The 17479-nt window shown below is 51.6% G+C and overlaps 1 protein-coding gene across 7 annotated transcripts in view; it reads right to left on the minus strand.

Moving 5' to 3' along the window:
- Positions 1-17479, minus strand: part of ARHGEF18 (Rho/Rac guanine nucleotide exchange factor 18) — an 85743-nt gene that overhangs the window by 43658 nt on the left and 24606 nt on the right. For 6 of the 7 annotated variants that reach the window (XM_008171589.3, XM_065578289.1, XM_005279019.3 and 3 more), the window contains exons 5-10: positions 17210-17324; positions 15371-15428; positions 14755-14799; positions 14286-14366; positions 13673-13778; positions 12798-12951 (exon numbers count right to left, since the gene is read on the minus strand). In XM_008171589.3, the coding sequence (XP_008169811.3) occupies positions 12798-12951; positions 13673-13778; positions 14286-14366; positions 14755-14799; positions 15371-15428; positions 17210-17324 (559 nt within the window). Of the gene's footprint in view, positions 1-3597; positions 3637-12797; positions 12952-13672; positions 13779-14285; positions 14367-14754; positions 14800-15370; positions 15429-17209; positions 17325-17479 lie in introns of those variants that run through there. The other variant, XM_065578290.1, reaches the window with a different exon arrangement.

Here is a 17479-nt window from a genome sequence, read left to right on the forward strand (position 1 = left end):
GCTGCTCTGGAACCACCACTGACAATTTAGGATTCAGCTAATATTTACTCAAGGTGTATGCTGCTACCGGCAGTACCAATTTACAAGTCAACATGTAGGAGTGCTTTTATTAGACAACACAATAGATAGCCCAAGAGATGTTGCCAGGTTATGCTGACCCACAGTATCTGACAAGTCACTGACCCATTAAGCCAAATTGGACCTGCCAATACATTCCCTCCCATAGCAACTAGAACAAGACTGACAGGCAGATACGAGAATGTCCAATAATTAATATTGGACTCCTGTGTGGAGCTATGACTCACCAGGCATGATGAGTGGGCATGACCCTGCCCCCTGGACAATAAATGCATTGCCTAGTAAAATCACTCTTAACTGGTCATTTGCAAATCAGTTGTGGCTAACATCTAGGTATGCTGTAATTAGGTTGAATTCTTACTGCTAATAGTCACGATGTGGTTCTGGAGCATTTGGTTTTTTTAAATTAGACAGAGAAAGACTGAAAACATCCTTGAAGCACAATTCAGCTATAATATAAGATTTGGCAATCTCTGTCACTGTTTGCAAAGGTACAGAGCTTGCCCAAGGATATACTCACTACCTAATGGATCTAACCTAACCAAAATGAACTGTGAACCAATACCTTTCCCTTGACATTAACGATTTCTCTGCTGTCAGACATGCTTGGATTCTTCAGAGACCAAAAAGGAATCTTTTCTCTCCATATGAAAAACAAGATTATTTCTCTAGCCTGACTCTATAGGAAATGCCATGTAGTTCATGATGAATGTGCTTCTGAAAGATTAACTATAAAGGTATTTGTTTAAAAGTATGCCTTAAAACACTAATTTGCTGTAAACTCCATTTTGATTCACAGCACAAATAGTTAGAATTAAATCACAAACTGTGCTTTCCAACACCAGTGCATCCAGGATTAGTCACTAAAAACACACCACCACATGCTTATGGAAATTAAGTTGTTCTTATGTAAGATCTATGAAATATTATAAACATTTGGATGTATCCATAGTCCAAGGTAGCTGAATAGACCTGAAGATATGCAATCAGTTTCTTTTGTTACTACCGGTAGTACACAGTTCCAGAAGAGGGAACTGTCTGTGACAATCTCATCAGGGAGGTGGAGTTTCAGCTGAACTTGCAGCAGTTTCTGAATTCAGTAAATCCAGGCCATGTATCCTAATCAGTTCAGAACAGATTTAACTTTGTCCTAGTGGCTCCAGTGACTGGCACCTGCTTGTTCTGCTAACACCTAAATGAGTAGAGCAGAAGCAAAACTGTACAATCTGATGTAGCAGCAGGAACAATCTATGCTGAAAAGCAATGAAACCTGTACGTATTGAGTAATTTCATTTTCCTTATTAAGACTATTCTCTCTATTTAACCTAAAATAAAAATTTGTTCCATTTCAAGTCTCTCAGACTGCAAACTGCAAATGCTGAAAGTGTGTCTAAACATGCTATTATGAGCATTATGGAGTTATGGCTAAGGGAGTGAATTAGCAACTGAGACATAATTACAAAAGATATTTAAAACATCTGATAGGTGAACATTAAGTGGAAGGGCAGCACAAAATGTCTGATAGCTCCTGTTTAAGAGCCATATTTCATATGTGTATTTTTGCTTTGCAGCTGTAAGTACCAAACAAACAAACAAAAAAATACTCAAGCAGAGTTTTTAACCTCAATAAGGGAGATGTGGCAAAGACTCCAGGAAGTCCATTAGTGACTTCACTTTTGCTGCTGATTTTAGGTGGAAGAAGGCCAGATATTATGGTGACGGGCATGCAGTATAAAACTCTTTGACAGTACATTACTAATTCTGCTTAGGAGACTTGATACACATACATAGTCTGATATTGCAAAACAAAAACAAAAATCTGCAGTATAAAATTTTCCTATGAAAACTAAATACAGAGGAAAATGTGTACAACTAATCCCATGTATGTGACAGCAAGACAAGACACTAACTCTACTTATTTTTTTCAAAATATTCTATTTATTTCATACTATAAAAATACTGAATAGGCAAAGAATACATATTCTTCCTGCAAGTCTGTTCTGAAGACTCGTGTTTTATTTACATAGGTCAAAAAATAAAAGTCCTGTCTGACCTACAGGAAAAGTGAATGAATATGACACAAAGCAACTGCCCAAATATGAGAAAATAACCTCCTTCAAACATCCCAGATGGTCAACTTTCTAAGGGCTTGTCTATACTTACGCGCTGGTTCGGCGGCAGGCAATCGAACTTCTGGGTTCGATTTATCGCGTCTTGTCTGGACGCGATAAATCGAACCCAGAAGTGCTCCCCGTCCACTCCAGTAATCCTGCTCGGCGCGAGGAGTACGCGGAGTCAACGGGGGAGCCTGCCTGCCGCGTCTGGACCGTGGTAAGTTCAAACTAAGGTACGTCTACTTCAGCTACATTATTCACGTAGCTGAAGGTTCGTATCGTAGTTCGAATTGGGGGGTTAGTGTAGACCAGGCCTAAGACAGGGGCTCATCTCCTAATGCCCCAACTTGATTGTGTACATCACAACATAAAATCAACTAAAATAAGTTATCCTCTACTTTAGTACACTGCTTTACTGCTATATAAGCCTCCAACTATCAGCTCCCAGGAGGGTTTTTTACCCACCAGAGCTTATGCCCAAATAAATCTGTTAGTCTTTAAGGTGCCACCAGACTCCTCGTTGTTTTTACTCAGGACAAGTTAGAGAGAGACAGAGCAGCAACCCACAGAAAAAGCTGGGAGTTTTTACCCGCCTAGCTACTGAAGAGTGGGAAATGTGCTGTATGTACAATCACTACAGCTAGAATACAAAAAAAGAAACCCCTTTCATTTACACAGCTAGGCAGTACCAGGGTCTTTCCACCATGAGAAAGTGACTGCCGCATAAGGCACAATCCTGCCTAAGCAGGAGATACAAGACCCCCTGCTGGGGCTTTTCCACCCCTGAACTCTGGGATTTTCTCACACACACTTCAAGCCTCAAGAAGGGGGTGAGGGATTGGACAGGTTTGGGGTCAGGGAAGCCATGCCCAGTACATTGAAATGCGAGGAGGACTCCAGCCCGGTCAGACCCAAGGTCCATCTGGCCCCGTGTCCTGGGCTCGGACAGGGCCAGTGCCAGGTGCCCCAGAGGGAACGGGCAGAGCAGGGATCCATCCAGTGACCCCCCCACACACACACCGGCCCCCGCCCCCCAGCCAGGGGCGTTTGGGGAACGGCTCCGCCCCCCCCGGCTCCCTTCTGCTCTGCAGCGGGTCCGAGAATCTCCGGCAAACCCACAATCCGACCCCCCCCGAGCCCCCGCCGCTCCCGCGGGTGCCGGCCGGGCAGCTCCGCACCCCGCCCGCCGTTCCCGGCCCGGCCCCAGGAGCCCGGGGCAGCGCAGCCCGCAGGGCCAGGCTGGTCCCTTCCACGGGCGGGCTCGGGCCCCCGGGCCGCGCCCACTGCAGAGCCCGCGGGGCAGAGCCTGGGCCCGGCCGGGTTCGCGACGAGCCCCGCGGGCCCGCCCCAGAGGCGGCTGCGGAGCGCGAGGCCGGGGGCGCCGACACCCGCCCCCGACACTTACCGAGGGTCCGGGGGGAGCCGCCGCCAGGCAACAGGAAATGCCCCTCTGACCCGGAAACAGCGCGCGGCAGGTAGAGGAGCCGCACTGCGCATGCGCCAGATGGGGGGGGGGGCTGTGCCTCTTTCACACACACACACACACACACACACACTGCACGCTGGGGGGAGCAGGAGGTGGCGGGGGGGGGATCGGTGACCGGGGGAGCAGAGGGTGTGACTGGGGGGGGGGTCTGTGATGGGGGAGCAGAGGGTGTGACTGGGGGGGGGGTCTGTGATGGGGGAGCAGAGGGTGTGACGGGGAGGGGGGGTCTGTCACTGGGGGGGAGCAGAGGGTGTGACTGGGGGGGGTCTGTGACTGGGAGGGGGAGCAGAGGGTGTGACTGGGAGGGGGGGTCTGTGATGGGGGGAGCAGAGGGTGTGACTGGGGGGGTTCTGTGACTGGGGGGGAAGCAGAGGGTGTGACTGGGAGGGGGGGTCTGTGACTGGGAGGGGGAGCAGAGGGTGTGACTGGGAGGGGGGGTCTGTGATGGGGGAGCAGAGGGTGTGACTGGGAGGGGTCTGTGATGGGGGAGCAGAGGGTGTGACTGGGAGGGGGGGGGTCTGTCACTGGGGGGGAGCAGAGGGTGTGACTGGGAGGGGGGTCTGTGATGGGGGGGGGGAGCAGATTAAAGTCAGGCCTGAACCTGGAACCCCGAGGCTCGCAAAGAGACAGGCCTGTCAGTGATTTCCCCCGACCACCACCAATGCTGTGGGGTAGCGTCCGTGGCTGGCCATGTCCCCAGCACATCAGACCCATTGCAACGGCCTCTAGGTGCTGCCACAATATAAAATTTAAACAACTCAGCAGGTCAGCCTCCAAGAAGAGACCCACGTCTACACTGCGGTATAGCACCTGTGGCTGGCCTGTGTCAGCTGACAGGCTCAGGCAGAGGCGCTGTAAAACTGCAGTGTAGACATTCAGGTTTGGGCTGAAGCCAGAGCTCTGGGACCCCTAACTGAGATAGATTTGTATAAAGAGGCTCAATATGGCAGTTTGCAAACCCCGTGGGGAGGTAGAGCAGTGGGCCCAGCTGCATAGCGAGTTTCAGGGTCAGAGCTGAGATGAGCATGCAAGCTGCGTGCTCAGACCAAGGTTCCCAATCAGCAAGATGCTTTGCACTGTCGTTTTCCAGCACACTGGCTTTCATGTGCTGCATAGGGGCATCCTAGCTCTGTGTTCATTAAACCTACTTATCAGTGACATGCAAGACAGAAGGGTTAGGAGTTCTGGTCATTCTGTGAGGGCCATCTCAGCATTTCTTTCGAATGCTCCCTTCAGGAACTGAGGAGGTTGGCCTCCAAAGCCTGTGGGAAGCCAGGATCTGTAGGGAAAAGAACATCGATCTCATGGAGAACTGATCCCTCAGGGGCTTCTCTGAACCACATCAACACCCTTTCTCCAAGAGGGTGCAGGTTTAGAGCAGCAGGTAACGAGGGCCCATCCAAACTCACAAAGAATCCCTCACAGGCAAAGGAGAGGAATCCACAGGAGACGCTATATACCCCTTCTATGGTTCCCTGACCATTTCCACTGGCCACTGCTCACAGTCTCTTTGCATGCTCAGACAGCAAGTCAGTTCCCTCTTCAAATACTTGAAACAAGAGCATTTGTTTTTTTATGAACATTTGGCATTTTATAAATAGGACCAATAACTTATTTGAACCTAATCCTAGGGATGGATGACAAACTTTCTTCCTCTCAAAGAGCTACGTGAGCTGTAGGAGCTTATAGATAAACAGAATCTTCACCAAAGGGGCTTTCCAGAAGCCCTGCCTTTCATCAGCAAAGTCTGTGATTAGAAAAAAATAGCTGGGCTTGTAATTAATGGTGTATAATACCTCGACTGACAGCTTTAGCAAGGTAGTTCATATGTTTGTGTAAAGATCATTTAGGGCGTTACATTAAATGTGGTATTAAACTTATGATGCAATTTTCCATTCAATAAAGACAGCGCCAAATTGGTATTTGAAATCTTTGTCAGCTAAGACAATTGCAGCCAAGGGCAGGGCATCCTGCAGCAATGGAGAAGTTTTTCAAGCAGAATTCAGCTATGAGTTACCGTGTGTCCCATGCAGCCAGCAGAGTGAAGACATTAATATTAATATGTATTTCCAAAGCAACTATTGCCATAGAGGGAGACATTATACAGTAAAGTGAGTTTAGTTTCTGCATTTGATGCAGAGTTTGTATCCTGTATTATATGAATGAATTCGTTCACTCTGCTGGAAATAAAAACAATCTATTTTTATTTTTGCATTATTGAGAAGGATTCTGACAAGCAAGCTAATCCTTTGATTCCAGTATCTGGCTACTAAAATACCCTTAGGGGAAAAAAAAGCAACACAAGCTCATGTATTCAAAGCAAAATAAGTTTGGGGTCTCAGCCTAGTTATCACCGAATCAACACACTAAAATCTGGAACTGTCCAGGTCTGCTCAAGAGAAGCCCAGGACTGCAAAACTAGGATGTCACTTGCATGACAGGATTTGGCTGTGTCAACAAAGCTGTGCAGGATTGACTGCAATGATGAGGAGAGTTGGGTGCCTCAGATGGTACTGAAGTGCATTAGCAAAACTGTGTAGAAGCACAACTGAGAATGAAAATACTGTCCTTAACTATAAAGTCCATTTGTTTCTTGTGAAATGGTTCCAAAGCTGCATATTCAAGTGGATGAGACACTGCAGTATTTTGTTCAATCACTGTCTGCTCAAACGCCATCCTACAGTGAACAAAGCATAATTCACCTACAGCCTCATCTTATCATTAACCACATATTTTCTTCCCTACTTGGATTCTGAACTGATCAGACACAAAGTTCTGAATGTCAATGATTAAACACAGCCCTAAAAGACATGAGACACTTAAATTCATTTTGCCATCAGTTTTGTCAAACTGAAACAACGAACTCTCCTAGTTATTTTCATAATACTAAGTTCAGTTGTGACGGACCAGATTCCAGGAGGGGACCCAGACATGACAAGGACTGAAAATAACTGTGTCTGGCCTAATGATGAGATGCAACTTTTTCACTGACCTTAACAAATGCAATCCTGCCCTACTCATATCCATTCAGAACACTGCTGTAAAGATCAGTTTCCTAGCCCTACCTTGAACATAACATCCCTCTCTTTGAATCCCTCCACTGTTTTCTTTCTCTATCATATCAAACAAACTGCTTGTCTTGACTTCCAAGGCCCTTCATGACTTAGCACCACCCTGCCGATCCTCTCTCATTCACTATTAAAATGTCGACTCCCACCTCTGATCGATCCAGGATGCCAGCCTCCATCACTGACTAGTTAAATTTTCAAACACACAGGCTGCCCTTCACACTTGGGGCATGTTTAGACCGCTGGTGTGCTGGGACCACTGCCTATCATGCTGGCCTATATAGTCTCTGTTTCCTTGTATTCCCACGCCCTGTCTCCATCTGTCGGTTCTTATCTTATACTTCGATTATAAGCTCTTTGCAGCAGAAACTATCTTTTTGCTCTGTCTTTGTACAGCACCTAGCCCTTTACTGGGGCTCCTAGGCTCCGTGGGAATACAAATAATAAATAAAAATGAGGATGCCATTTGGGGGTAAACAGAAGGCTGTCATCTGGTGACAGAATCATCCTAAGAAACAGACTGTATTTGTGCTTCATTGAGATGAGATGCATACACAAGTGCAATGCAGCCTAGACCATGTCAGCAGGGCTGGCCCTAGACCAAATGGTGCCCCAGGCAAGGAGCGTCTTCAGTGCTCTCCCTTCACTTGTTAAACTTTTGAATACCTTATTTTTTATTGTATTTGTAGCCCAATTCACAACTTTGATGAATGATTTGCATGCATGATTTATCCCTGTCATATAAGACAATCAATTTGCACGCAAAGGTCCAGGACATTCTAGGAGGTTAGTGAAAAATGAATCCACCTACAGAATACCTGAAACATTTTACTTCAAAGATTCTATTTTCCCTTTTGACACTAACAACAAAAACAGCCCCCTGAGCCCGGCGGCCCTCCCCCCCCCCCAGGCAGTCGCCTGCCCCTAAATCCAGCCCTGCGTGTCACTATAATTTTTCAAAACTGGCACAGGAAAAACATGTTATGCTGGGGGCCTGGGGGCATCTGAACAACATCAGTATAGAGTGTGCACAGCAACCAGTTCAAATACTGTGTCGCCAAACCCAAATGAGGGTTGGCTAGTGACAAAGAAAACAGCATTATCCTTCCAATGCTGTTTAATAATCTACACGATAAAACACTTGTTATTGGCACTGAACAAATAGGAGATAGGGAACAACCCAGACATGTCATCAAGAGAAGCTCCATCAGTCTCAGGCCTGCTTATCCACTCCCCAGGCAGAGGAGATAAGATCCTGGAGCTGTGTCAGGCAACGGAGGGAACAGGATCCTGAAACTGTTCCACAGAGGGGCAAGTTAAAAAGCAATGCTGAACTGCAAGGAAAAGAAGATGAAAAGCGAAAAGGAGAAGCACTGAACAGAGTCATCTGACTGCAAAGAGGCAGCCTGCCCCCTTTCTCTAAACTCCTGGTGTTGCAATGAGCATCCACTAGGATGCAGATATGTGGCAGCAAATTCCCAGTTAGGTTCCCTTCTGGAGTCAGCTTCACAGATTGCTTGAAGTCTCGCCTGGTTCCGGCCTACAGCAATGTTAGCACAGTATCACCATGGCCTTTCGTGGGCTCTCTGGTTCTGCTGGTTGTTTTATTTGGACTCTTGTCGGTAATTTCCCATTCCAGATGGGATTCCCAGCACATTTATCACTGTCACCATGTCACAATAGCCAAACCTCCCCTCTCTCTTTTCCCTACATAGAAGCTTTTAGGCAGCTCTCTCTCTCTCTTTCTAGAAATGTCAAGTTTCAAGTTTACTGCTGGCTTTCAGAGTCCTCTGGCCTCTGTCAGGGCTATTAGCAGAAGTTTCCTGTTGGAATTCACAGAACTCAGCCCTTTCCCAGGCCAAGCACTGCCTGCCTACATTAGCTTACTGGTGCTGCACTGGGGAGCCCAGGGCAAAAATGTGCAGACATCAATATATTAAACAACTGGCAAGACGAGGGGGTCACAATATGTCAGAACCCAAGCATGCGGCAAAGAAGAGATGTCTGAGCCTGTTTTCTTCTTCAGAAATTAATTCACCACTAGTGAAAGATGCTGGCCCAACAACCCCAGAGATTGATGGCCACAGAACAGGTATAACATGGGTCAGAGCAATGCAAGCCTCCCTCACCAATATTCCTCAGCCCAGCAATGGGGTCTAAACAGGAGTTCATTCTCCAAGATCCTTTGAGTCTCTCCACTGAGAGCCAGCAGGGGGTCAGACTGGGACAGATGGGCAATAGTGATACCAGGGTGAAAGGCTTTATATGCCATTGCTGATACCTGAGCCAGCCAGTCCCCCAGCCTTTATGATTCACGAGGGTTTAGTAACAACACTAGTACATCGAATCTCAAAGAGGAGAAGAGCTTCCCTGAAATCTGCAAAGTGCTTTGGCCACAGTTATAGACTTCAGCATGTCCCTGGCAGGTAGATCTCCACAGACCCTCTTTCGTATGCCCATGGGACTGAGGGTTGCACACTGCCTCACAGAGCCTTCGACATGTAACCCGTCACTCATCAGGGTGCAGAAAACCCCCCAATGGTCAAACCTAATCCACTAGAACAGAGACAATCCTGCTGTAACACATTCAATGGCAAACCCTTGGCTCCCTTCCATGGCACAGCCGAGTTGGAGAGCTCTGCTCCTGGCAGTGGCTTCCTGGGATTCATCTAAACTCCTGTTACATAAACATTGGGAGCATGTTTATGAGAAAGGATTAAATTAGACACACCGCCGTTTCCATGCTTGAGAATGGGGGCTGTCTCCATCTAGACTCCAGTGTTGGGGTCACAATTGCTGCAGATGACCCACTTAGTTTGAATCCTAGTCAGTCCTGCTGGCATCTCACTTCTAAGGGCTTGTCTACACTTACAGCACTGCAGCAGTGCTGCTTAGTGAAGACACTGACTATGCCAATGGGAGAGCATCTCCCGACGGGGTAGGTACTCCACCACCCTGAGAGGCAGTAGCTATGTTGACAAGAGAAGCACTGTCTACACCGGGGGGGTTGGTCGGTATAACTACGTCACACAGGGGTGTGGATTTTCCATCAGGGCTTAGACTGTGAATCACCCACGGTCCTGAAACAGGGGCTCCAGAAAATGTTCTTTAGTCATGCTCTGGACCCCACATGGTTCTAAGCTGGCACTCAGCTACCCGCCTCGCCTCCCTCATTAAGGGACTTTATACCATAGGGTGTCCCTCATTCCAGGCATGGCTGGTGGGATCTCATGGAGAGAAGGAGGCAAGTGTGTTTTGTCTGGAGCTATTTAGGATGATTTCCTATTTCATAGCGTAGATTTATGTTACCAGCAACAAAATGACTCCTCTTTGCCTTTCTGAATTAGGAGCACAGTCCTGCTATTGCTTCTTACTTAAAGGGGCAGGGCTCTGATTCTCACTGGCAATCCAGCTCATAGTCCACTCAGAGTAGCTACTAGACCATCTGTGCCCATGGGAAACAAGACAGACTTGGGGCCTCTTACCCAGCCCTCCATCCCTTCTCTCTCTGGCCTCCCCTGTAATTTGCTTGCTCATCTATGTCACTAAACTTGTTTTCTCTTCTGCCATGTGGTGGCACTGCTGTTAAAACGCTGTCAACACAGCAAATAAACAGCAGCACCTGCTGTGCTAAGACCAGCAGTCGGCAGGTCTGGGGCCACAGGTGCGGGCTCCTCACCCCTATTACTGAGCAGGAACGACAGGAACAGCCAATGTTTGGGGCAGGGGCCTAGTCTGAGAGGGTGGAAAATGGTCTATTGCTCCAGGACTGCCACCTGGCCGGCATCGGTATCACTCTGGCTGTCCTGCTGCAGGGGAGGGAGAGGGACCAAAACGCTGCCTATCCAAGGGTCACATCACAGGAGCCCCAGGGCCATCCCGAATTTGCATAAATGGAGCCAATGGTGTAAGCCTTCATCACTGACACACAGGCGCAGCCTGCAGCGGTTCCAGGTCCCAGCAGCTGTCCAGCCCATTCTGAACGCTGGTCTCTCCACAGGCTGCAGCATGCTGGGCTCAGTCCTGGTCTGGGTGGAGAAGGGCCTCTAATTACAGCAGCTGTCATAGAGCTCTCCTCAATGACTCCACCTCCTGTCAAGGTAACCTGAGGGGGACACCAGGCAAGAACAAACTCTCGCTGCCCCAGCCCACCACACTATGTTAACCAGTGCAGCACAACGTCCCTGGGCACCCAGGAAAACCAAAGGAGACGCTCACAGAGTCCCAGTGAGATTCGGAGCCTTTCCCTTGTGCCAGGGTCTGGTGTTTGCATGTTCATGGGAGACGCAGGATCACAGATCTCCTGCAGCACAGCTCAGATTCAAGCTTTGTGCGGCTCCAGCTCACACACAGCCCAGGCACTTGCTCTAGACTGCGACACACCGAACTATGTACACATCTAGATGATCCAGGCATCGGGCTCTCCTACCCAGCAGACCAGAGCCCGAACCCCTAAGGCATGCCAGCCTGGGGAAACGAACCCAGGATCCCAACGGCGGTGCAAAGAGACCTGGCCAGCAGTGGCACGGGTCTGAGCTCCTGAAGGAGGCTTGACCTGAGTATCAAAGTGGGGTCTCCTGCCTGGCAGCACAGAGCACTATACACTAAGTCACTGATGATGTAGCTCATTGGAAAGCCAAGATCCAGCACTCCAGGGCCTCACTGGAACCATGTCCCCCTCCTGCATGGGAGGAACTCCCTATAAACATCTGCTAAGCCACTTCCTGGTCCTCCTTCAAACCCCTCCTTGACATTTCCTCAGCTGTGATACCTACGACACACGCAACAGCCAGGCAGCTGGGGAACTCCAATTGCAGCTTCTCGGGCCGATCAGCAGCATCTCACTCTTTCCTTGGGCTCCTTGTCTCTGCCTTACCTGTAGACTGTAAGCTTTCTGGGGCAGGGACTGTTACGTGTTTGTGCAGCGCCCAGCACAGCAGGGCCTGGCCTCCAGGAGCTACCGCAATACAAAACAATCAGAGCCTGTGTTACAAACCCGGCTAAAGGCCCTATACGAGCGGGTCCGCCTGTGTCTGTAAAAGCCCGTTACACCTCAGAGCCAGACCGAGGCGCCGCTAAGGAAAAGATGTTTCCCATGGAGAGCGCATGGGGTGGCCAGTCCTTTCCTCCCCCTCGAAAGGTGTTACTGACCTTGAGCACCTCTGAAGATCCCTCGCTTGGGCGTGAGCTTTGCCAAGGGGCATGGGGTGCAGAAAGAGAACCTGCCATTTCCAAACTCCTGCTGCTCCCTCTGGCAGGCCAATGTTCTGCAGTGCCCTGAGCAGCTTCACCCGCGCACCAAGCATGGGGACAAGGCCCAGGGGTGAGAACATGCGGTAGGATAAAGTCCTATGTCTGCCCAGCACATTCCACAGAGGAGAGCCCTCCCCCCGCAGCCTAGGGATGTTTTTCCCTCTCTTTAGATGCACTGAGCTTGTCCTGCCTCTGCACAGGGTTAGCGCTCTCCATGCAGCCCCACAGGGGAGGGCCAAGCCCCAGTGTGTGTGTGGGGTGGGAGGGAGACAGCATTTCACTTTGGCTTTGGTTAACTAAGCCCTGGATGGTTTTTTGACTCCCCATGTCTGTTCTCACATCACATGAGGAGTTGAAACCTCTGTGTCTCTGGGAAGGAAAGACTGGGCTCAGGCAGCCCAGCGGGGCTAGCCCCAGACAGGCCCAAAAATGCTCTCAGGGCTACTCAGGAAGGACAGAGCATTTCCTGACCTTCCCTTTTTTGTTAATATAAAATGTAAAGGAACAAATTGACCCTGAGCCCTCCTTTGGGAAAGAGACAGGAGATGCCTGGGCAGCTAAGACCAATGAGAGTGAACAGGGTGCCATGCCCTGGGAGTCTGGGAACAAAGCGGCTAGGCCAGGCTTCCTGGTACAGCCAGGCCAGGCAGGAGTTGGGGGCACAGCCAAGCCAAGCCAAGCCAGGCACAGATGGGGGAGCGGGTACAGCCAGGCCAGGCAGGAAGCACAGCCAGGCCAAGCCAGGCCAGAAGGGAGGGGGGGTAGGTACAGCCAGGCCATGGTATCAGCCATACTCACTCAGGCACTGCAGACCATTTTTATTCACCAGAGGTTTGGCGCACAGTGAACAGCTGGTGAAGCTGGAGAAAGTCCCTGGCGCCAGCTGGTGCCCATTGACCCTTTTCCACTTTTGGCTCTTTTCTCTCTCTTTTTGTTGGTCTTTGTTCTTACCCTAGAAGGGGGAAAGCAGTGTCATGGCACAGAGTAGCAGGAGTTCGCTATGGGTGCGTGCGCACACACACAGAGCTGACCCCCCACACACACACACACAGAGCTGACCCCCCGCCCCACACACACACACACAGATCTGACCCCTCAGCGGGACGTTGGGCTCATTAGTGCTAGTTCAATTGTGGGGTTAGTGCCTGGTCCGAATGTGTTCCCCAGGGACTGAGACAGCCCCAGAACCTCTGCAGCCCCACTAGGGTGGGTGCTCATGTGACTCAGGGCAGGATGCAGCCTGTGTGCAGCAAAACATCTGTACCACACCCTAGAATATAAACTCACAGCTGCTCCCTGCCCGGGGGGTGTTGCCTGGGGATGGGCTGTGCTCCGGGCGGGGTCCATGCACTGGAAAGAGGACAGCTTCCCCAGGGCAGCCCAGCAGCCAGCCCTGCCAGACCCCTCCTCACCCTTGCCCCACACAGGAGGCCGTGCTGTCACCCGGAGGAAACATCCTCCCTGATTGGAACTCCCCGCACATTGGGCAGCCGGGACAAGTCCTGAGCAAAGCCGGCCCAGGGAGCGACACTCCTAGCAGGTGATACTAGGGACAGGGCTGCTGTCGTGTCCCAAAGCAGCCCTGCTGGACCCTACCCTAGAGCCAGGGGAGCTTACATCCTGTCTGGTGACAGTGCTGCAAGCCCCTCATGGGTTCCGGTTTTCTCCCTCACCTTATCCTTCTGCCAGGACCCGGTGACGCGGTTCCGCAGGGAACTCAGCCGGCGCTTCACCTTGGTGCCTCTCTCAATCTTGTCACTCTTCCCATTGTCCTCAGCCCTGAAACAAGCCAGGAAACCGGTCTCATCCAAAGGGAAGGCAAGGGGGGCGGGAAGTGCCAGGGAAGCCCCGGGGACAGGTATGTGCCCCACGCACAACGCCCCCAGGAGAGCCTCCCGATGGAGCTCGCTGTCAGGCCCCCCCAACATTGAGTTCCCCAAATCTCATGAGCATCAGGTTCTGTGCGAGTCGCCTCCCACATCTGCAGCCTTGTGGTGAAGGTGCTGAGCTCTCCAGGGACCTGGGTTCAAGTCCCAGCTTAGCCACTGACTTCCTGCATGTCCTTGGGAAAGTCACTTCCCCTCCGTGACGCAGCACCTGTCTACAAGAGGAGGAGAGTAACCCTGCCGCCTATTTGGACAGTAAGCTCCTTGGGGCAGGGGCTGCATCTGTGCAGCACCCAACACAATGGGGCCCTGATCCTGCCTGGGACAGCTGGCTGGGATGCCTGGATAGGTGGGGAGCTGGGATGGGGACATGGGGCACGCTTGCCAACAGCTCACTTACTCATTAGTCAGGAACTCAAACCAGGTGAGGTTCTGCTGGGATTCGTTGCTGCCCTCGGCTGTGCAGGCCCTTTGCTTCGCCCTGCGCAGGGGAACAGGACAAGGCATCAGACTGGGAGGAAGAGTAAACTGCCCCAGAGCTTCTGAAGGGAGCAAGTTTTGCCTGTCCAGGGGGACCCCAGCAGGCGCTGCCCACCCTGTGGGGGGGTTGGTGTGGGGCAGTTCCCGTGTGGGTGCCTGGCAAGCCCTGCACACCTGTTCCCAGGGTGGTGTTGGGGCCCATGTACACTGTGGATGTCAGCTCCCAGGAAGGTCTTGGGGGGATCCTGGTGGGCCTTGTGCACTCTGGGGGGTTGTTGCATGGGAGCTGTCCCATGGGAGCTGTCCCAGGAGGCACTGGGTGGTAGGACAGCCCATGAGACTAGTCCAGCCCCCAGGTGACAGGTCCCCTCTCCCAGCCCCACACTCACCCATGAAACTGTTTCAGCTCCTGCAGCACCTGCTGGACGATCAGCCTGCCAGGGAGGAGAAAAGGGGTTAGGAAGTCTCCCCACTGGCCGCTGCTCCAAACTCCCACGCAGGCCAGCCCAGGGCAAGATTCATGCCTGGGGGTAGCAAGAGCCCTCGTACCCTGGTGACTAGGAAGGAGCAGCTGGTGGAGGGCAGGGCTGCCCAGAGGGGGGGGCAAGTGGGGCAATTTGCCCCAAGCCCCTGGCCCCAGAGGGGCCCCCACGAGAATATAGTATTCTATAGTATTGCAACTTTTTTTTATGGAAGGGGCCCCCGAAATTGCTTTGCCCCAGGCCCCCTGAATACTCTGGGTAGCCCTGGTGGAGGGAGCATGCCAGGTACAGAGACCCACCTGCAGGGCCACACTGTGCCTCTCCCAGCATGAAACACCAGCTGTTTGGCTGACAATCTCAGTGAGCCCAGGGCGCATCCCAGAGCATCCCCTGGGACCGAGGCGCGTCCCAGAGCAGGCACTGCCACGGCTCATGGCACTGCCGTTTCTTGCTCTCTTACAGTTAGAGGCTGAATCTGGATCCCCAGCAACTCAGAAGAACTTAGAGAATCACTGACACCTACACATGGTCTGGGGCCACATGGTCCTTTTCAATCGTCTCCAGCGCAGGCGGTTCAAGACCTGGAACCCAGGGAGAACATGGTCAGTGGGGATGCCAGTTCCCTGGCTGTCCCTTGGCAGAGTGTTACATTTCAAGCTAGGTACAATTAATCCTGGGCCTGCTGGGCTCCCACTCTCCCTTTAATGGGGAAGGAGGGTCGCTGTGGAGTCTGCCTTGGTTTCCCAACCTGTCCCTTCTTAGCTCCGTTCTCTGCTCTGCCTCCTTCACATTCTCCTTGAAATCGGAGGGCAAGAGCTCAGTTCATCACATATGTGCCAAGCTACTTGACCTCCTGCACTACTTCTCCAATACATCCTCTTTCTGCTCCCTCCCCGTCTCTTCCCAGCTGAGGGCCGGAGGTACACGCAGATTGCTTGATGGCAGCCTGGTGGGCTCATTAATGGAGGTTTCAGCAGCAGGCTCCCTGGGTGTGGACAGAACAGAGCTCCTGCGAGCTGGGAAGGCTTTGGAGGTGACAGGCCATGGTCAAATCCTGGTGTTCTCGTGGGTTCCTCCTGCTCGCGAACGAGTTTTGTCTCGTCACCCTGCTCTGAAGCAAGGGGTTTCTGAATGGGCAGGAATCAAGGGCAAGGGGCTCTTTCTGGGCAGGGATTGTGTGTCAGCAGCTTTTCCTGGGGAACTTCACAAAGGGATCATAAACCCCAATAGGACACCCAGCAAGGCGATGGTCAGTTCTCTCTCTGCCTGCCTCTGCTTTCCTAAAGCCCGTCCAATCCAGGAATGAGAATCTCTGCGATTCTGCTCTAACGGCTGTGCCCTGCCTTGGTTTATCCCATCCCAGGCAGGCTCAGTACTTGCTGGCTGCACTTCACGGGCCGTTCTGGAAGCTCGGTTACCAGGGGAAGCCTGCACTGTGCCCCGCAGGCGGGACTGAGGCTCATGTACAGACTGTGTTGTTGGGATGCGGCTTTCTGTCCATAGGACACTGCTTGTTGTTGTATGCAACCAGGGATCCGACACCGCACCCAGCCACGGACACGTTCTGTGGCAGTGTGTCATTGGAGACAGCTATGACATCACATACCATGTGTGACGAACTGGGCCTGTTCTCACTGTGGTCTGTGAATGCTGACAGGGGAGTGTGCTGGGATAGTCTGCATTGGAGGATGGGATCTGCCCGGGGGCGCATTCCTGGGAGTGTAACATGAGAACCCAGGAAGGGGTTGAAGGCCAGGTGACTCCTGAGCCCGGGAAACTGGACAAAAGGCTGTGGGAGGGGTCGCTGAAGGCAGAGTGTGGGAAGCGAGCTGGAGAGATGGCTGGGAGGCAGAGATGGCTCTGACCCCCCAAAGGGGGGTGGGCTGGGATGCCCTGGGACCCCAAGCTGGACCTAACTGAGAGGTATCCTGTTGTCTGTGCCTGCAAGACCTGTCTTGGACTGTATTCCTGTCATCCAAATAAACCTTCTGCTTTACTGGCTGGCTGAGAGTCATGGTGAATCGCAGGAAGCCGGGGGTGCAGGGCCCTGAGTTCCCCAACACTCCGTGACACCATGGTAACGGGGGCATAGAAATCCCTTAGATCAGACTCAGGGTACGTCTACACTGCACCCGGGGCTGTAATTTCTGGCTTGGGAAGACATAATCACACTAGCTCTGACTCAGCTAGCATGCAACAAACAGTGTCACTGAAGCTAAACGGGGAGCGTCATGGGCTAGCTGCCCGAGTCCATACCCAGGGCTGCCCAGACTTCAGCATTCTCCACAGGGTCTCCTGCTAGCACACATTCCTAAGACTACGTCTGTACAATTAACCTATTTCATGCCAGGCATTTACTCACCTTTGGCAACTGGAAGCAACACCTCCAGGTTGTGAGAGATTCGAGGAGAGGAAACCTTGTCACAGGCGGAAGGAACAGACTTTGACCTCAGTCTCTTCCCATTGCTGCCATATTCCTGGAAAAGACAAGAATCAGCAACGCTTCAGGGGCACGTGGTTCACACTGGTCCTGAGCACCTGCAGGGCTCTGCTGATGACCCCACCCCACCGTCTTGGTGGAAGTCACAGCCAGATAGTTACCACACAGCACAATTCAGGGCCTCCCTTCAAA

Source organism: Chrysemys picta, chromosome 25, assembly GCF_011386835.1.
Source record: "Chrysemys picta bellii isolate R12L10 chromosome 25, ASM1138683v2, whole genome shotgun sequence".
Taxonomy (NCBI): Eukaryota; Metazoa; Chordata; order Testudines; family Emydidae; genus Chrysemys; species Chrysemys picta.